General features: G+C 50.0%; 2 protein-coding genes across 5 annotated transcripts in view; one reads left to right on the top strand and one right to left on the bottom strand.

Moving 5' to 3' along the window:
• LOC149354866 (rap guanine nucleotide exchange factor 6-like) overlaps positions 1 to 21,045 on the top strand; it is a 602,352-nt gene that overhangs the window by 116,606 nt on the left and 464,701 nt on the right. For all 4 annotated transcript variants that reach the window (XM_089583523.1, XM_089583528.1, XM_089583522.1 and 1 more), the window contains exon 4: positions 11,766 to 11,849. In XM_089583523.1, coding sequence (XP_089439649.1) covers positions 11,766 to 11,849 — 84 coding nt within the window. The remainder of the gene's footprint in view (positions 1 to 11,765; positions 11,850 to 21,045) is intronic.
• Positions 16,505 to 21,045, bottom strand: part of LOC149354869 (uncharacterized) — a 17,235-nt gene continuing 12,694 nt past the window's right edge. The window contains exon 2 of the mRNA XM_089585148.1: positions 16,505 to 16,699. Within this exon, the coding sequence (XP_089441274.1) occupies positions 16,505 to 16,699 (195 nt within the window). The remainder of the gene's footprint in view (positions 16,700 to 21,045) is intronic.

Genomic DNA, 21,045 nt, shown 5'->3' with positions numbered 1-21,045 from the left:
GCGCCGACGACGCCATACACGAAACCGCCTTTTCAGTTTGCGCAGCCGTGTAGGATGGCAAAGTACGAACACATGCAAGGTGCCTAGCAGTGTGTGGTGTCCGAGTGGATTGAACGCATTCCCGTGGTGTTCTCGACGTGGCGCCGTCGCTGCTAACTTCTCTGTGCCGCGAGTGAGACGGTTGCGCAGGGCGTGACAAGTAGCGCAGGCTTACAAAGCTGCTATCAGGTATGAATAATGTCTGCGCACACCACTACTGCATATGCAAGCTCGGCAAGTGCATTCGTGACGTTTGTTCACGTTGAAGCTAGCAAGGCATGACGAGGTTAAACGAGGTATCGTACCAGGTGGCTGATATCACGGAACTGAGCAGGCCACTAAGCACGATAATCACGAGCCGTGTCCTGCAAGGGACGCTGCATTCAAGATCCTTCGTCGTTGCTCTGAGGTCTGTAATTTTTGCTGAGCCAACGCGTAAGGGCACGTATCCACAGTGGGAACTGGGCCTATAGAATCGGGCGGTTGGGTGCACCGGAGGAACATTGGAGTGGTATATAAAAAGGGCATGGCGTTTCCGGGTAGAACGATGACTTGCTCTGGGCTTGAGTGCTTACCGGACGGTGAAATAAAGTCTCCATGGTCGATTTAAGCGCAAATTGTAACACAGTGAAAATCAGAAAAAAAAAATAGGCAAGCAGTTGTAGCGTGACGTGCTCCAAGCTTTCGTTCTACAGAAGGTGTGAGCTCACTTCTTCGACGGCTGATTAGATAGGGTTTGTTTTATTGACAGGAAAATCACTTGCATAGGTATCACAAACTGCCAGCTTAATGATATGGTTTGTATTAGCTCACCGTTCACTTCAGTGCGCTTCCTGCTGCAGTCAGGTGCGCAAGTGCCGGATGTGCCGGAACCTCGATGCTAAATTTTGTTCCCTCGTTTCTAAAATGCACAGAAGGTTTCGTTTTAAATTTTGCGGCATGCTGAGTTACGAGGAGATATTGACCCATGCTTCTACGTGTACCAGCGCAACTTTGGGCCCGTTGCTGGGCATTTGCATGTGACGTATGACGTCGCAGATTCATGCAAAAGAATTGAAAATCGTGAGCAAACTCCAGATTAGTTGCCTTAAGAGTAAATTTGGTACAGTATGCGTTTTGGAGTGTCTGTACCTAAAGTAGGCTACCTATATGAGCCTACTAAAAAAAAGCAATAATAAAAGCATGGGAAAAAAGGCATGAAAATGAGCTCCTTCGTTTTTTTCCCCTTTCAAGTGCTTCTTGCGATGAAATGCGTGAAGTTGTGTGTACGTGAATGAATAAAAAATAGTGTCGACAGTGGTGTTGTTGCTTTCGTTTCAAATGGAACGTACCCACAATATGGGTTTAGTTACGCGAAGACCGCGGCTCCGTCGTGAAGCACTTGAAATAACTTTTCAAACAAACTTAGCCGTTTAGTTTTAGTTTTTGTTCTTCGTTGTTCTCTTTGCTAGGGGAATGGCCATGGTTTGGAGCGCGCATCTGGCGTGCGAAGACGACGAATCGATTAGTACACTGTGAAAATAACTTTTGGCACAATTAAAAGTTAGGTTCAGGTGCCCAGAGCAAGTCGCATTAGTTGCCGTCATGATTTAGCGCTGCCATTATTCCTCTGTACAGCCCCTTGGTGAAATTTCTGTCATTTGTACGCGGACTATTTTTCGTGCGGAGAAGTCGCTTCAGTGGGGGCGCTGTTCGCACGTTGCACGAGGCAGAACGCGCTGCGCGTGTCCTCGTTCTACCCCTGCCTGCGTGGCCCAGACGGCGGCTCAGCTCAGACCGGCTCGGACGTTCGATCCTGCTGCCAGCAAGAGCGAGCCTCCGCTGTCCGCAGGCACCCAGCGGACCCTTGACCACCCAGCGGACCCGAGTCCAGGCAGCCCCCGGCTCTCCCCGGCACCGGTGCGAGCCCTCCTGCGGTGCTCCAGACCACCAGGAGCCACAGGCAACCACCATCGCCCACCGGCCGGCCGACCGGCTCCCTCCGCCCTCCACCACGAGCCTGGTCTGAGCTGCCAGCCGGCCACTCGGAAGGCAGGCCCAGCACCACCGGGCCGCCATCCGTGTAGGCGCATCCCGGTAAGCCACGACTCGCTCCGGGATGCTCCATAGCACCTCGTCGGGTACAGAGCTATTACTACGGAGCCAACACTCCTCGCCGGTCCACAACTTGAGAAAATCCAAGATAACCATGATGGTCGCGGCTGGTCTCCTGGTTCTGGTAGTAATCTCCGTGGCTCTGGGAGTTGCGATGCGACCGCGGACAGACCGACAGGTCGACTTCGGCCTCCAACACCCGGCGATGGCGCGGCTTGCCCTGGCCAACTTCTCGTTTGACAACTACAACGCTTCGTACCCCGGTCCGGGCGGTTCAGCACTGGCATCGGCCCATGCTCCAAGACTCGAGACTCCACTGCTAGGATTTGTGCTCCGTACCGCGAACGGTTCAACTCTGCATCGTCCAGGGGAAGACTACGATGAACTGGATAAGATTTGAAGGAGCAACGTCCAGGATCAAGCTCCGCCCCAACGCCGCCCAGTTTTTTTTTTAATTTTTTTTAGAGGGGCTACCAAGCAGAGCAGCACAATCCTCCGAGTCTTCAGCATCCTGGCAATAAATGGAGCCTTTTTTTTTTTACCACTCCAAGCCTTGTATGATCATTCACTCAGCCTCATGCATCCAGGCCGTGGCCGCTGTCCCGCCTTCTGCAGAGGCCTAGCTATAGCAGCGCTGTACTGCTACCGACGGCTGCGTCAGCCTAGTGCATGATAGCGAGGCAGCGCCCCTCTTTAAACTGCGCAGAGCTATGAGCGAAGCAGCTAACTGCTCCTATCATTTTAAATTCGGGAAAGCGTAGAGGTAACTGCACAGAACCGCGGCGAGGAGTTAACTTCGGCTGTGAGATGTCTATGTAATGCTGAAAAAGCAAGAGGTCATGAATTGAAAATGTGAAATTAATTTTGCAACTGCGTCAGTAATTGAATAAGGGCTCAGGGCGTTTCCAGCGTAAGTTAAGCTCCGTGCCCGGGCATGAATAACCGCTATTCGTGTGCAGGTCATTGTTCGTCGTCGTCTTCTGTAATCTTCTCAAAATCGGCAAATGAAACGGCTTCACTTCGCTTCTTCTTTCGTTCGGTGCGAGCGCCATGCCTTCTCGATTACATATTGCAACTGGTAGGTTACTTTGTTAACTGTATTAAAAATCTTCCGTGTGTCTAAAAATAGAAATTTTTATATTCCTGGTACTTCAAAATTGTTTTATTTATTTGAATTTTCAACAATTAATTTTTTTTTCTAGTTTAAATCATTCCACTATTCTACTTCTCCGCCTCCTGCCTATCTTTACCGCGCAAATACTATATGATTTTCCTTGGCATTCACCACCATACCTTGGCCAATCACCCCGCGTTGGTATGGGGAATGCTTACTGAGGTCAACAACGACAACTTTGCGAATACTTTGCGCATGAACGCCGCCGCGGTGGCTCAGCGGTTATGGCGCTCGGCTGCTGACGCGAAAGACGCGGGTTCGATCCCGGCCGCGGCGGTCGCATTTCGATGGAGGCCAGTTGCTCGTGATCGCAATGGCGTAAAGAATAATTAAGACATTGTAGGGCAGCTTTTGAATCGGGGAACGCAGCCCATTTCTGGGGCATTTGTGCATCGATGTACTGCACAGCGGCATGAAGAGCGGCCAATTCTGACCCGGTGGATGTTGTCCGATGCGAAGTTAGCTGGTTAATACTGGCCTGTCTCACAGGAATGACCACGGCGCAAGCTGAACTTGCAGATGTGACCGAGCCATCTGTATATACATGAGTGCGGTCACTATATCCGGCGTGGAGAAGCAACCTAGGTGGCCCAGAACGTAACTTTGTGACATCATTGCAACCTGGCTGCAATGGCACGTGGCAACCTACCTACCGAGTTGTGAACTACCTGCCCCCTGCGGCACGCGGCAAGGAAGTTAATTCAAATAAATTCAATGCATTTCCTGCCTGCCCACCGTGGCGCTGCGCACAAGCCTTTACGAGAGCTCGGGAAGAGCAACAAGGGTCTCGCAAGCCCCCACCGGTGGCTGTGCTTGATACGGCCACCTGCCAAGACAGCGGCGCATTGCTTAGCCGCTGCACCTCTGCGCCAGGAGGGGTATGGGGACTCCCAGCGACCTATGAATGTAAAGTAGAAAATGACAAATTGCGCATATATGGGCCTTAACCCATTTACGCTATCGAGTCGTGCCCTTAAGACATAACTTAAGTGCCCCCCCCCCCCCTTTTTTTTTCGCGATTTTGGCGCTGTGTGACATTAAACTACTTTATTGTGCTGTAAAGACTAACATAGTGTCCGGCGTCTAGTTCTGGATATCTTAAAAGTTTCCGCATAGTTGTCGCTTCTGCTCGGGCCCAGCTCCTCGCCACACTAAGTGTAGTCGTCTTAAGCTCCATCTTTTTCACTTGAGATTCATGGAGCTTTAAATGTTTTCAGAATCCAAGAGCAGACGAGCCGAAGTGGTGCTCCTTTAAGCCGCCTTTTCGGTGTCACTTCGTGGTCGGCCATTGGCATCCACTCAGTAAATTCTGCTTTAAACTACACACAGATGCGCATCCGTGCATGCTTTAAGGTGATAATAATGGCAGCAGTAGCCCGAGGAGCGTGCATGCAAGGAAATCTGTACAGACGTCAAATGCAGTTTGTTTTTGGAAATGTTTGTTTCCACGTTGTTTGTTCTCAAGGTGAGGGTAGCGGACAACACAGAACCGCGGTCTTTAATTGAGACTACGGTATTTACGTATTTTCTGGCTCCTTCTGGTTGTCTGAAGTATAGCCGATTATATGCCGACTGGGTCTACTGCAACCTCGCCCTCTTCGTTGCAAAAACTGCTTGAGATTCGGGTGCAGTGGCAAAGCGTGAAAATCGCCTGCACCCTGTTTTGTGTTTGGCGAACTCTTCGGGCCTGTGCATCTCTGATTTACTTAGCTGTAGTCTTTGTCACAACGATCAGCCGACGATGCCGACAGTCCTGAGCGGACTATCATGCGAAACTTTTGTTGCAGGCAGAGGCCTTCCTTGTTTGCTCTCACGTACCTACTATCCGTACTAAGCTGTCATGCGAACAAAGCGTGCTGGAGGTCGTTCGTCAGTTGAGCTAGAGTAAAATAAGCTCACGAACTCCTGGAACAAAGCAGGCTTTACTACGCTGGTCTAGTCTGTACATCTTTTCCCGAAATGAAGGCTGCTTTGAAATCGTCACGGTACTGAGTGGTTCGGCTGCTCAGCAGGATGTCGATCGAATTCGAGCTGAGGCGGGCACCGTCAGAGTCAAATGGAAAAGACTTCCGTGTGCTGTGCGATGTCGGCGCACGCCAACGAATACAGGGTGGTCGAAATTAAGCCGAAAGTATCCACTGTGGCTTCTCTCTCTTCATCCCTTACCTCACGGCGTATAGTTCGGGTGTCCGACCTGACTGAAATTAGAGCTAACACTATACGAACTAAATATCGGCTCATGTTCAAGTTCACAAGTAGCACGACGATTAAGACGGAGTGACCTTTTTTGGCGCAGACTGCTAGCGAGCGCTGTTTCGAGCTGCGTGTTTGAAATTGCGCGGGAGAGTCGGAATGTTGTTTCGCACTCGACAGATGGCGCCAAGTTTCCAAAAATCCAAGCTTGTTTTCAAGGCGCTAATGGAAAGCGTTCAGGGAAAGTGTGATCGCGATGTTAGCCGCTCGCGGACTGTCCCACTTCCAAAGTAATGCCCGTGCGGATTAAAATACCTAAACTAAAGATTATCATTCAAACTGGTGCGACACGTGTCTACCTGATGTTTTTAAGTTTAAAAGCTTGAGGAAAGCAAATGAAAGATTACGCTTTCCTTCTCGACCTGTGCGTGAGCTTAAAACAGGAGACTGATGTCGTAGTATAACTAGCGCTATATTTCTTCCAAGTCCAAGCATATGTTTCTTGGACTATTTTCGTCAAAAATGGGGTTCCGCATGGTTTCCTTATGTCAAGTGCTCGCTTGGAAGGGTGGGTGGAATGAATTGGTGACCCCCCCCCCCCCCCCTCCCCCCCATAAATGCGCCCTGCCGAGGTGCGATCTCTGAAAGGAGGTTCAGTAAAACCGGTTCAGCATTTTACACAATCAGCTGGCGCTCACATTAAACAAAACAGGCAGTGAGCGCTAATCGGCTTTTTAATTTTTTTTTTATTCGCAGAAAATTCTAGCAGTGCGTTTTTTAAATAGAACCGAGCCGCCACTCGTATACCGCTCACTCCAAGAGACCCGTAAATGCGCCCTTAGCAGACCGGCACAGTTGATTCCCAAATTCAGTCCTTCAGTGTTGCGTCCGCGATTTCTTCTCTTGCGTCTGCTTACATCGTGTTTCCAGCGGGGTGGTGCAAACGAACAAAACGATCGGAAAGGGAAAAAAAATTCTGTCAGAAGGGCTGCAAAACGCAACCAGGTGCTACACGGAGACAGCAGAACAGATTTAGCTGACATTTAAAACTGTTCTCAGTTAGGGACGCCAACGCCAAGATTCTGTTTTCGCGATTCTGTTTCGCTCTTTTCTAGGAGGCTGGAAGCGGGTGAAAGGTTTCCCGAGCGCATGCCTTCGTGGGAGGCGACAGTTGGCAGTAGCTCCCTTTCATGCAGAAGCAAGGGCACGTTTTTCGCTAAAAATACTCACGGTGTTGTAACATTGTTGCACAGCACTTGACGTCTTCCTCTCGATATTCTTTTTCTTTTATGGTCTATACGACCCTTCTTGGCCCTGTCCTCGGTCATAACATGGCAGCGCATGGCTGTCTTTGCAGCTGGCGCACCTCTGCTTCTCATGGGAGCAGCTTTATTGCGCCTATCTTCCATCTTCGATTATTGTTTCAAAGGTGGCCAGTATCAAGAAGAGGTAAAGCAGCTCAACGAACACGGACTACTGGAGTAAGATGAACACACAGGCTGAATACCAACTGGTATTTACTGTGCGCCCAAATAAGACCGTTTTTGATCAGTTGGTTGTCAGCGCGTGCTACTGTCTTCCTCCAGTCGCCTTTGTTCTTCGCGCTGCTTTGCCTCTTCCTAACGAACCAACTAGCCCAAACTGCCACTCTTCATCATTTGGCCAGTATATACAGGCCCGCTTGAGCTGCATTTTGTTTGGTCTCGTTTGGTTCTTGCTTCTAGAAATTTTCGCGCCAAGAATGATTGTCAGATCCCTCCGAACGTGCAATATTAATTTTTTTTTCCCTTTGTGCCAGCTGTATAATATTTTCTGACTTTCGGCTGCAGATTTCCTCTCTGTCTCTGCTGTCGCGTGCCTTATAGCGTCTATACGAAATATGTAAACAATACCTAACTGCTAATTAGCCTTAAAATAAAGAACCACCCCAGGAGCGCAGATGTTGACGCTGCTGTACTCCAAGCAGCTATAGATGCTTTGCTTCAAGACATGTATTAAACCCCTGTCTCGCCGATAGCATTTTGGTGGTGGCGGGATGCAGAAACATACACCCAATCTCAGTGCGCAGCATAGGAACAATCAATACGTTGAATCCATTCCAAGTTGTGTTGGGTTTTACTGCAACATGGATCCTAGCGTATCTGGGGATCGAGCATACAATTCAGCCCGCCCGCTCCCAGCATAGCGCTTTCAAGTGTAACCTCGGAAGTTTGGGGCGCCGGCGGGATTCGATACTGTACTCGTGTTGTTCTTGCGATATGAAACCAGCGCCTGGGTTAGTGTTAGCCACTGGGGTGACCTATAGGTATATGAGGACGCTGGGAGAGGACTTTGTGCAAAGTACTGGGACTCCGGAGTATATTAAGGCGAAAGCCTTTAATGCTTCGTGCTGTCGTTAGCAATCCGTGTCGGCAGCCGTGTCTGCGTCCGTGTCTGCGGCCGTGTCGGCAGCCGTGTCGAGAGATGTGTCCGCGTTTTTACGGGTGTCCACCGAGGTATGTGAGACAGTTACTGCGTAATTTCCTTTCCTCAAATACAATTTTCTGTTTCTTCATTACGGCCCCTCTTTCTTCTTTCACTGCCACTTTCTCCCTTCCTGTACGGTGCGGTTAAGGTGTCCACCGAGATGACTGAGAATTACAGCGCCGTTTCCTTTCCCCAAAAAGCGTTGCGTTCAAAGGGCAAGGCATCGCGCCGAACGGATGGTGGCGTTCCGTGGACTCCCTGGCAGCGCTACAACACACTGTCGCGTTCCACTCCTACAGGCGAAGCTTAAGCGCCATTAATTAGCAGTCAATTAGGGCTGAGTGATTAATCAGTAATTAGTCATTAATTAGTAATTTGTCATTACTTTGTCATCAATTATTTGTGACGTCATCCAGTGGTGATGTCACCAGTGTCATATATGCAAAGTGGTGCGGAAAACGCTTTCGCCTCTACGCACTTTAGACAGTCAAAGTGCCCCCTGAATTTTTTGCTATATATTCGTTGGTCATGTGCGGGTCCAACCCACGAGCTTCGGATAGGCGGGGACGGTACACCCCGTCGTGCGCTTCCGTGCTGCGCACGCCTGCCAGGATGCCGCAGCGCCCCCGACTTCGGGTAGTCTCTTCGTGCCGCGCTTCAAACGAGAGCGCGATTGGGCCAATTTTTTTTAAAACGTCTTGGATTTGACGCCGGCACTGGTTGGTCAAGCCAGGACCTACCCCCTACGTACTGGAAGCGTGAGTGTGGGCTTCATCCCACACACCCCTGGTCTCACGGCAGTACTACTAACGGACGCACAAAGGGTTTGAGCACCAGTTCTGCTTTCCTTTCGTCCTCGCCTTCTCTGCCTACTGGGACGCCCGCAGCTTCAGCTTACCCAGAGATGACCCTGGTCTCCCGGAGGGGGAGGGAAGACGGACCGAAGCAGCGCTGCCGAGTGGTCCGTGGGCTCGGGTTACACAGGGACGACCCTACCCCTGATGACTTTAGCCAGCGGGGATTTCCCTGCAGTGATTCTGCTTGACACTTAGCCGAAGCAGCCTAGACTGCCACGGCGTATCAACTCCCGCGCGTAGTGTCCGCATTGAATGGTTTTCCGACGACTCCGCCCTTAGTCGTCATGTTACATCTGTTACAATATTACATCTGTGGCTTTCAAATGTAAATCATGCCAGGGCATTTCATCCAATCCTGGTTATTCAATCCTCCTGGTAATGACAATAGAAGTGAGCACAAGAAACAGCGGAGGAGCATAAGCGTCGTAACGGTGATCACAGCGGTAGTGTAGGCGGTGTAAAATAAATTTGGCCCCCGCAAACGGGCACGAAAAGACACATCAATGTCAGTTTATTCACTGCCGTAGTAGCTGTGTCTGGTAACACCGCTACTTGACCAGCCACTTCGGAAGTTTTTTGAAGACGCTGCCCTTATTTTGACGCAGTGTTGGGACGCACAATACTTTGTTTTTCACTGCGAGGTAACAGTGCATGTAGCAATTATCTTAAACAACTACGAATGGACTGCGAGTGTCACTAACCTGAAAGCGTTCCTAACCTCTCGCTATTATCCACTCGCAGAAAAAATATCTCACTTGTCTCTTTTTCATAAAATGTGTGATCACAGCTCATATTTACGCCTTCTTAAGGTTCGAACGACACCATACATTTCATCTCGTCTTAACCACCGCCAAAAAGTAGACATTCCACATTACAACAGCGTCAGTTATTCGTACTCGTTTCTTGCCGAAACTACCGAAGACTGGAATAACCTACCCGCATCATTGCAGGGAAAAACTGCACTTAAAAGTTTTCATTTATAACTTATTGCTGCGACTGACAGTATGTTTTATGTAATAACGGTTTTTCTTACGCATGGCATTTTTATTCCTTTTTGAGCTACCACCTGACGCTTCCGGGAGGGTTATTTTTTTGTATAAATTATTGTTTGCCTTTGACTTCTGCTTGAAATATTTTCGTTATTTGTCTCAATATTTTATATCTTTAGTTCAAGTTTGTGGGATCTGCCTTTGTTTTTGCCCCTCCCCTCTTTAACGCACAAATGTACCTTCAGGGTATAATAAATAAATAAATTAAATTATCGGCCAACCCTTGAACCAGCTTGCCTTTCAACATCATCAACACCACTACCATTCGCAGCGACCTTTGTAAAGCCGTGCGTACAGCATCCAAACTCCTTGGCTGCACACAGCAGGCATGTAACTTTTTACTGAACGCTTCTGCTTGTTCAAAGCTGCTTATACTGTTCAGATGGTAATGAGGTTTCTCTCTAATTTGGTGCTGTGCATTCTTGCGCCTATGCGAACATGTTTGTTCCACCTACTTACTAATTCGGAGCGGCTGCATTGCTCTTGGTTGGTTGGTTGGCCTCAAGTAGAATGGCACATACCCACTACGGGGGAGTGGCCAAGACACAGGCGGTGAACTGTTGGAATGATTAAGAGTTTAGAACCGACACCAAACTTCCTTTTCCTCTCCACGCTTCCTGCTCTTAGAGCACCAGCTATTCTCTCGGAACACTCTTCATTTGCTGTCTGTGAATCTCCGGCGTTCGTTACCTATTTACGCCACGAAAGTGTTGCCTCAGTGCCAGCACGCAGCTACAAGCGCCATGCAGAACTTTTTCAACGAAGATCTCTCTCTCTCTCTCTTAACTAAGGGTCTGGGTCACCTCCATGCTCCTCCTCCTCTTCCTCTGCAGAATATTCCCTCTTCCCTTTTTTTAGTGGAGAGGCCACGTCGTAGGAGAAATGGCCAACGAAAAATTCAGCTCAGCGTCATTTGAGGCAACAGCTAACTAAGCGACTGAAAGGAACTTAACTGGTTGCTCCAGTGCTCCGGTAGAACCGCGCGGCGAAGCAGGGATTATAGCAACAAAGCTCCCCAGTTGTTTTCAGCCAAAGCTGGCGTGCGTCGTTAAGCCTGTTCTGTAGCACGCGCAATCTGCGCATAGCTGGCACCTTAAGACCGTATCCTAATTTGGGGCTCTTTATTTATGCAACACGTCCAGGAAGCTGTCGTGCGTCTCGTGGGAGAAGCTAGCTGGAGAGCTTAAAAAAATGAGCATCGCTATATACTCTCCGCTGAGATAGGAGACCAGCAGCTGAACGCTGTTTGCTTGCGCCAGGCTGACCATCGGAGGCGCATAGCTGTGGCATATTCTGAGCAATTTTATCGCTATCATCCTTCAGCATGTGTGTAGGCGGAAGCCTTCCAGTTGCAGTTCGTATATTAATGATGACAATACCAGATGATACTGATGTTAACTGCTTTATCTTTTTAGCTACCTACTGCTAACCTGAAACGCAAGTGCGCGCATAAACGGACGCACAGCAACGGTGGCGGATACGTTTAATCGAGGTAACTTTAAAACGCGAGTGACATTTAGGGGTATGACATAACCGTACACAGCTGTAGATAACATGACGTCAGTTAGCATAGCATGGCTTATATGTGTGTACCACATCTGACGGCATACGGCTCAGCAACGGATGAAAACAACCCGGTTCAGGTGCTTACTGAACCGAAGCAAAATTTTGTTCGTATCAGCACTCACTCACTCACCCACCCACCCACCCACCCACCCACCCACCCACCCACCCACCCACCCACCTGCCCACTCACTCACTCACTCACTCACTCACTCACTCACTCACTCACTCACTCACTCACTCACTCACTCACTCACTCACTCACTCACACGATTGTTCGCTGGTTCGGTTTTTGCTTATTGGTAAAAGATTGATTTCTTTCATTCGCAGCCGTGGCGAGCTCAGCAAGTGCTGGTACATCCTCCTCTCTGGATCCGTGTTCATCAACGGCTCCATGTATCTTCCGAGGAGCAGGTGAGTGAGAGCGCATCGCCACCGACCTCTATTGGCATGGCCTCCCGAGGAGGCGTTGGTTACGCCGAGGAAGGCACTCAGCCCGAGATTCGAGCTCAGTGCTTTGCTGTGGCTGCCGATGCAACGCAATCCTTGGCGTAAACGAAAGCGCTCGCGGGACGCGAAGCTGTGGGCCGTGCGCGCTTTCGTGGTGCGTTCATCGACAACTGCCACGCTTAGGCAGTCCAGCGTCCGAAACCGCTGTTGACGCCGCGGGGACGGCGTTGAGCAAAGCGCCCAGCTGGCGGTGACGCGGCCGCTTGTGTGGTTGACTCGGGCACAGGATAAACACAGCGGATGTTTTGTCTGTACACACAATTGTAACTGTCATTTCCCTTCCTTGAAATGATCCGCCTTTCACTTCGATTATGCCGAATGACTCAAGAACATGATCCGATGTTTCTTTGCGTGGACAGGACTAGTGATGTGAAAGTCTTCCTTCTTTCCAGCGCACTTTATGCTCTTTTATTTCAGCTGAGATAATATCGAGGAAAGGAAAACGAGTAGCAACTGAAGTTCGGGTTGGCTGAATTAGTTGTTGAAGTTCGGGTGCTTAAGGTGGCAGCCGTTAAATTCAAACCCCGGGATCTATGGGCGAACTGCTAAGCAACATTTCAGGTGTTACATGTTAGGTAACGCGATAAATTTCCGAAAGAAAAGTAAAGACGGCATTGTTATATTTAGAATTTGGAAATGGGGATTTTTATGCAGTTTTTTTCTTCTTTTTACTACGGAGGAAGGGGAAGCCTGAAGAAGCAGCTGCCAGAGATTATAGCAAGGTTGCTGCGCATTTACTGTGGACGGAACATCACTCATCGAGCAAGGGGGAGTTTGTGCTGGGCGCAGTGCTTACGCTCCGCCTTGGGTTTCAAAGCCACGCATGTGGAGGTGCACGCTGAGTGCAGAAAAAACTGTTGGGCCCTTGAATGTCTCGGAAGCTGTGGCTACAGCCGATAATTGTTGCTTTTGGCGGTAGTATTATTTTCTCTTAAAAAGGCAAGTATCGCGAAAGCTCCCTATTCATAAAAAAGCCTGCAGTGTTTAGCAGTTTCCACTGGCTTTGAATTTTCCCAAAGCCCTAAAGAAGTATGCACGCGTCGGGAGACTTTCGTATCGGTAAAAAGACCCATTAAGCATTTTAGCGGTAAATCTGAAACGACTTGTTTGAAAATAACTTTGCGCATTGCACAATGTGGCTATTAGATTATTAGTGAATTTTTTATGGAAGGTGTCATGATAAGCGCGTCCGGGCCATTTCGGCTCTTTGGCGCCTCGATGTGCGCGGTATGCGGGCGCCAGTCAGTCGTAGAATCATGCGCCGGCTGACACACACAAACCACGAGCAAATGCCCCTCTGCGCGCTGCAGCCGATAAGCCGTCTCTTTCGCTGCTCAAGATTCCGTGATGGGCTGTTCCCGTTCATGAGACGTGCAGCAGCTGTCCGAGCAGCCAGAGGCAATCCTTCTGCGTCAGATTCGCGCCGATACGAGGCACCACGCGTCAGCAACCCCGGACGGCCATTCGATTCGCCTGCTATGGACAGAGGCATGCGCGCGTGTATCGCGCCCATTAGCTTCAGCCTCAGGGTTATGATTACTTCGTCTTGACGGATCGAGGCAGGTGTCCAGATTCCGCATCGGTCCCCGACGCCCTCCTGGCGGCTCACGAGGAGTGCTATCGGGGAGCCAGTCGCTGCTGGCCCACATATCGAGGAAAACAGGAGAGTGGGTGCGGAGGAGCTGGAACAAGGGCTCCCGCCGAAAGGTGTGACCATGGGGCTACTGCGGCTCCCTCGCATCTGCTGCAGCGCTGGACCGGAGGACGACTCTGCTCGCCGAGGCACCACACGCGACGCTGGCCCCCGTGCTGGGCGAGCGCCTCTGTCCGCCGTGTGTGGTCCTCCTCCGGCGGGGCGATTCCTCCACCCGTCCGCATTTGTGGCCCTACCACCACCGCAGTGGCCGCCGGCAGCGGCGACGCTGCTGTCGTGTGGGTGGGTGGGCTTCGGCGCAGAGGGGGAGAACAAGGAAGAGGGATGCGTTGATCGTGGCACGAAGAGGGGGGAGGAGAGGAGAGGGATGCAGGGCGCGCAAAGCCGTCTCGCATGTGCTGGCGGCGATCAAGGCTGTGACGTCGTCGACTCTGAACATCCCGGCCATTATTAGTCTGCCAGACCGTCTCAGAAGAGTGCGATGACGGACCCTAGGCGGTCCTTACCGTGACTGTGATTTCGTGCCTAATTTTGCGTAACCTGCTTGAATAGTCAGAAGAAAGGCGGTTTTCTGTTAAGAACAGTAGCTAACGTTGCCCTGTTAATAAATTTCCGGAAATTCGCGCTTTTCGCCCTTCTTTCGAGCGTTTAAGGATCGTCGGATAACGATGTGCTTGATCGTGTCCAAAGATTAATGCAACGTAAAGACAAATTATGTCTGGAAAAAAAAAAAAGTTCCCGTCCTCTTTTTTTTTTTCATGAGCCAGCTTTTGACAGAGGCCTTTGTAAGGTCTCTGAGTGGCCACGAAGCATATGCTACAAATGAACTGCGCTTGCCATCCGTGCCAGCATTTCCTTTCAGATATGCGTTTTAATGGGCGGAGCTCTAATATATGTGGATTTACAGGTCATCGATTAATTATTTTTTCGCGTTTGTGCGGTTTCAAAGCTATCAGTCGACTGCGGAAGCTCCCAAGAGTGTTGCTTCCGCCCGCGACTTGGATATATCGCGGCAGCATTTGCACTGACGCACTTGCCACGCGCGCACAGTTTGCATAAATGGTGAAGAAAGGCACTTGAACTTCACATAAACGGTCGTGTATGTCCTGTACACGCATGCGTACTGACGCGCGAAGAGGACGTTTGTTCATCTTCGCAGGAGCTGCTCTTGTCTCGCCGTGAGCCATTGATTTACAGTACGTGACAGATTGCCCTCGCTGAAGGCACGTCATCTTATCGCAGAGGAATACGCTGGCTAGCTTGGCAGCAATACATGATCTCAAACGAAACAATGTGAGAGTAGCTGGGGGGAAAATGCTTCGAATTCAGGGCGACTGAATAAGCATCGAAAGTAAGCCCCCGCACAAACGGTCATTGCTCTTACTTTTTTTCACGTTGGTAGACTGTTGTTTAACAGGGTGAGAATCCATGTGTCCGGAAACGTAAACGGCCTTGTCGCCCATTCGCGAGAGGATACAAGTCGAGGCGCAAAATTTAATTCCGTCTGTGGGGCGGAATAGCCCGTTGTGCTCTAAGCGTTGCGGGCCGGGCGCTATTATTTTTCATTCCTTTTACACGCCCACCCTAATTTTGTGGGTCGGCGAGGGGGCCGAGAAAACACCGCCTGACCGGCCGTTTATCCGGGTGCTCGGCGGTCTACGCTGTCCTGCGGAAGCGTTGAGGTCGCGCTGACTCCGCCCCAAGTTGCGATCCGACCGAGCGAGTAAGCACAGCGTGCTGCTCGTGGATCGCCACGAATTCTGTCAATGAAGTTTGGGATAACTTCCGGCGTGGATTCCTGTGAGGGGAAGCGTGAGGAGCCATCGCTCGTTTGTGCAGGCACGCAGCGCAGGTCCAAGGTGCAGGACGATCTCGGTTGTAGTACTTGAAATATTCACAATCATGGCCTGTATTCGTTTTGCACCGAGTGCACGGCTGCAAGTGGCTCTCGGAGCATCCTCTTTCAAGCGTAAACTCTTCATTGTAACGATTCCAATGGCAGTGTTTTATGTGTACGCTCTGCGATCTTATGCAGCTGTGAGATCATGGGCTTCGCACCATCAAAACGCCAAACCGATAAAGGCGACTACGGGAAAAAAAGAAAAGAATGGAGCGCTGGTGGTTCAATTAAGCGTACCATAGCAGCGTTTCCCCTGTCATTTCCTAATAAAACAGTGGTTACAAAGACACAGTGGCCTGCTTCTCGTGGCTCAGATTCTGCCCCGCGAAGGTTGCGGCGGATCGGCCTTGACATTATAGATGCTAGTGATTTAATGCCGACGAAGAGAAACGTAAAATAGAAGAGGCTGTTTAGAAAAGCGAGAGACGAGAGCGAGCACAAGTGACAGAGTGAGACATTATTTCGCGCGTGAGTGCAAGCGCGCCGAACGAATCCAGCAAATACTCCCTGGAATTCCGCCATTAATCAGGGCACGTGGCACGCCGCACTCGTATTTCTTAACCCGCTTCGAAGCGCGTGAGGCCACATAACGTCCTCGAGACGCCCATCCATCGACACACTTTCGCGCTTTCTTTCGAGAGAATTCATTCATCTCTCTTGGCCTTGAAGCAAATGTGTGTAGCCTCTCACGGCCACACCCTTCCTGCAAATTTTCGGAACAACCCGAGTCAGCCGGGCTGCGCATCTGCATGCGCTACGAAGGTCGCGTCGCAACGGCCTCGCGGGCAACTTTTCCGAGAGGTTTGCACCAGCACAAGCGTGGCGTCGCGTATGCACCGTTCGTGTGGGGGATATCGCAGTGGTCTGGCGCTTTCGCAACCCTCCGATTGACACGCATGCCCTCCAATAGGCCAAGGCCTGCCCTGGCGGGGGCTGCCTTGCCGGCCCAGAAATAACCCTCGCGTGCGCGCGGCTGCACGCGAGACTTTGGCGGGGGCGTTTCCCTCACGTCGACGCACCCCTGAGTGCTTTGCACAGGGCACCAAGCTGTGGTTGTACGGGCCGTGTGAAGCCCTGATGGACGACGCGACAGGCGCACGCCAGCGCATGAACCTCCGACACGGCGCGGTACTCGCACCGACACTGTTCTCGCGGCAGAAGCTTCTCGCTGAGACTACCAACCCTTTCCATGGAAGGCGCCTTTGCTCGTCAGCAAAAAAAAAAAAAAAAAAAATGAAGAAGGAAAAAGGAAAAAAACGCAGCGTAGCCTTGCAGGCTTTCTTTATCGAGACTGTCGAAGAACCATTTTATGGACGAAGAAAACCGTTTTGAGGGTGCGGCTTACATGAACAGTGCTCCGTGGAAAGTGCTGTTATGGCCTATCGAGATATGGGCGTTGTAAAGAGTTCTGTTACCGCAGCGGTGGCCTGTATTCATTTCAGCATCCGCCTCGTATGTGGGAGGTGTGGGGTTTGATCCCTAGTTCCGCCAGGTATACCCTCCGGTGATACAATGGGCATGACTTTTCCCCTGGTCTGGTGCTCGGCTTCTCCTAGCGGAAGACTCGGGGAAAAGGGGTCTATAGACAACACAGTGCGCATGTGTTGTCCTTTTCTTTATTGTGTTGTCGTCGTTGCGCCGCAGTATTAAGGCGGAAGCCTTTAATGCCTCATCGTTGTAAGCAGGAGTTGTCGACAGAAATGTCACGCTTTTCAATTGGTCGAAACGGTCGTGACGTCAGAGTGCGCGCATTTCAAATGGGGCCAATTGTACTTAGTAACCATGCAGCCGGGCTAGTAACCATGCAACCAATAAAAGGGATCGTATAGTGATGCTGCAAGTAAGTGGGACTGAGTTTAGTTAATTGCTTAATCACCAGATAAATCAGGCCAGATAAATAAATAAAACCGAGTGGGAAATTGGGTGAGCTCGGGAATCGAACCCCGGTCTCCGGAGTGCGAGACGAGCATGCTAACCACTCCACCATGCCAGCTTTTTTTTCTCCTTTATTGCATGGAAGAACTTCCGTAAAAAGGGGGAAAACTTCAATCAAACTGGTTCGCGTCTCAAGTTACCGGGCTGCTTAATAGGAGCCCGCCATAGCCTTAACTCAACACTGCATCCCCAACAAAACATCAAAATTCAGGGAGGCACACACAGGCATCTAGGCACGGCAGCCAGCTTGGAGGTTCTTCGCGTGCAGCATATACACTCCTCACCAAAGCACACTGTTCACGAAACACAGATTTGGACGATCTTGGTGGCTCGGCATACCTGTCCATCATACGGCTTTTCCTAAGACTGAATAGTCCCATCAACACAAACAGATCATAAGGCACAACAGAGTTTTTGCCAACAGGCAGAAATATAATAGTGTACGGTGTAATTTCAATGTCCTTCTTAAGAGTTCGTTGTAGTATGTCCCAAAAGAACATGGCATCACGGCACAGGATGAAGCAATGATCGATGGTTTGGAATGAACAAAGGCGCGTCTAGTGAATACGGTGTCTTCGTTCGCTCCCATCTCCCTCCATTCCCCTTACGGCGAGGTTTAGGTGTCCACCGAGATATGAGAGAGAGAGAGAGAGAGAGAGAGAGAGAGAGAGAGAGAGAGAGAGAGAGAGAGATACGTTTCCTTTCCTCAAAAAGCAATTTACCGACGAGCAAGGCATAGAACCGAACGGGTGATGGCGTTCTATGGACTCTCTGGCAGCGTTGCACGACGCTGTCGCGTTCCACTCTTAGAGGCGAAGCTTAACATCGTAACCACACATCAGTGACGCAAGCAGCAACACCGCGCTTAGGGCTTTCGCCTCACCGCACTTTAGGTCAACAAAGTGCCGCCCTGAATTTATTTCAGTCGGGTCTATATAACCCCATCTTGTACAGGCAAAAAATACCTTGCTCCATGGCTCTCTTTGACCATAGCTGCCCTTGCGCCATTAAAGCATCATTCTATCATCATCTGAGAGTTGTGTTTAGAAATAAGACATTGCAACAGGTTATGGCCTGATCTATGTTCTATATAAACCGAGGAAACGGGGAAGCGATTACAGGCGGGTATCAAGAAACTATAGCGGCCGAAATCTCAAATCTCAGCGAGGTCACGAGTGTGGCTGGCTTGTGCCTATGGCCTTCACAGTTATGACGATGCTCAACTGAGGCGTAGGCCCCAATCGCGGACTATTCAAACGGACAGGTTTGTGGCTCTGCCGCTAATGCTAGTTATTATTCGAATACTTTCGTGACACAGACCATAACTCTTGCCTATTTTCCATGCGTCATTATCGCTATATCAGTTCGGCGGGCTGTCTTCCATGTGTCCCCAGAGATTTGAAGGAACTTCACGATAAAATTTGATTTCTTAAGATCCTAAACAACTTCGCGGCGAAATATTTGCAGCCTGGGTTGTGGAAACGAACAGGAAATCATGGACTTTGCTACAACTTTCTTGCTACATCAATGCATCGACACGGTGAAGATTCTGAGCTAGGGTTTCCGAAAGAAAAGACCTATTAAGCGACACTAAACGAAAATATCAAATTTAGCAATATGGTTAAATTATGCTCAGAAAATCGCATATGAAAGTCCCGAAACCCTTCAACATCCGAACCCTACGCGAAAGTGAGCACATTCGCGCCATTTCTATGCCGTATTTGCAATGGAGCTCTCCGATCAGTCAGAGGATCTACTTGGAAAGACCGTAAACATTGCCAACTAGTCCGCTGGCCGAGTCAGATGTCACGTCTGCAAGGTGCAACTGCAGGACGCCTCGTTCGCTTTTGCTTCGGGCGCAACGAACGTACACCCCATTTAGGTGCCGTGGCAGGGAGCTTAAAAACGCGGGCAAACTATCGAGAAAGTTTGATCGAGGTTAGAAGAGGCTCGCCCAATGCATTGCTCCATTTGAACTCATTAAAATGTCTGTCTCTCTGAAGGTTAATGAAGGAGCCGTAAAAAGAAGCCCTTCCAAGATGTGCAGTGCGCAAAGCATGGAGCATCGTGTTAATAGCTGATGACGTCAAACAGTGGACTGCATTCCGTAGCTTATCTCACTAAAATCTTCCAGACCATTTTACGGTTCGCTTCGGGAGCCAAGGGGTACTCCGTTTATAATTGCTTCCGCCTTTTCGTCAGGATGAGCCGCGGAATGTCACGCTATTCGTCAAAAGGTCATCCTTTTCAGGTTCTGACGCAAAATTCCCTGTTACCAAAAGAGGAACGTTCTTCACGGCAACGGAGCGCGATAAGCTTGCAGCATCACGCGTTGAGCCGGCCGTCAGCGTTGTTGCTGGCCCTTATACTGCTTTCGCTGCAGCTGTTTTGGCCGCCGCCTGACACCGGCGTCTCCCGAGACGAGCGGACGTCAGACGTGCGGGCACGCCGCGGGCCCGCCCCCTCCAGCTCCGCGGCAACAGATGCCCCGCTGTCGGAGCAGAGACGCATTAGCGGCCCTATTCTGGCGCCTCATTAGCAGCGCTTGTGTGCGGGTTGGCCCGGTACACCCGGGAGCGAACTAGAAGAAAAATAAGAAATAAATGAAATAAGGTTCCCTGCGCTAAAGTTAAACTGCGAATACCACGTGTTCTTTTGAAGGAGCAAAGGTGTAGAAAAAAGTTTAATGAGAAGGTTTGTACGCCGACCCCTCAGCAACAACCCCCCCCCCTCCAATTCTTGGATATCAAATTCAGAACGTAGCTGATTTTTCGAAAAATATGTTTGTGGTGATTAGCGTAACTTGCGACATAATATACGCCCGTGATGAACATTATGTGGTGTCACAGTCGCAGAGCGCAGGCTAGTGGCTTGAATTTGCTGGACGCCTGAGCCTAGGCTAAAGTCTGGGGGACCAAATTAAGTTTCCTCTCTCTATCTCGCAGTCATCCTCCATATGCTTGATGCTGTATTGAGGCCTTGAGAAAAGCTTCCTAGGCAGGGGAATGTTTTCATGTGGCCTTTTACTTTCTGGCTGAAAATTTGTTTTTCAGCAGGCAAAATTTCTAATAATCAATTGCAGCAAGTTAATTTGTTTCTTAATTCCAAAATAAATATGCTCGTCCTTGAACGGGAAGCGCGTCGGCCTCATCGTCACTGCATACATTGGTGTGTTTTTCTTCGCTTGGTCCTGCTTTTTTTCCCTTCTATCCTTACTTTATTTTCTCTTCTTGCTTCCTCTTTCTTTTCCTTTTTTTATGTCATTATTTGTAGCACTTTGTATACAATCTCTGCCGGTCTGAATGCACGGCGTATATCGAGTGCGGCCGGTGACAGCCAACCTCGGCGCGGGGAGAAGTCGAAATGGCAGGAGTGGAAAATCGTGTTCTGCTGATTAGGCTTTCTGCGCCTCCCAATTTTTGGCCGATCCCGCAGTGTGGGTGTCTGCCACCACACGCTTCAACAACAACACCGCGAATAGTAAAAAGAAGAACTGAAGGGAAGAAAGAAGACGTTTTTTCTGGCGCACGAAGGTGGTTCGGGCGGTGAAATTGTTTGGATATTCGGCGTACACGTGGCCCTCGTCCCGGTGTCCTTCGTATCCTGAGTGG

The sequence above is a fragment of the Amblyomma mixtum genome, chromosome 3 (assembly GCF_055824585.1).
Source record: "Amblyomma mixtum isolate Tamu chromosome 3, ASM5582458v1, whole genome shotgun sequence".
NCBI lineage: Eukaryota > Metazoa > Arthropoda > Arachnida > Ixodida > Ixodidae > Amblyomma > Amblyomma mixtum.
This window is presented reverse-complemented; position numbering and strand designations above follow the sequence as displayed.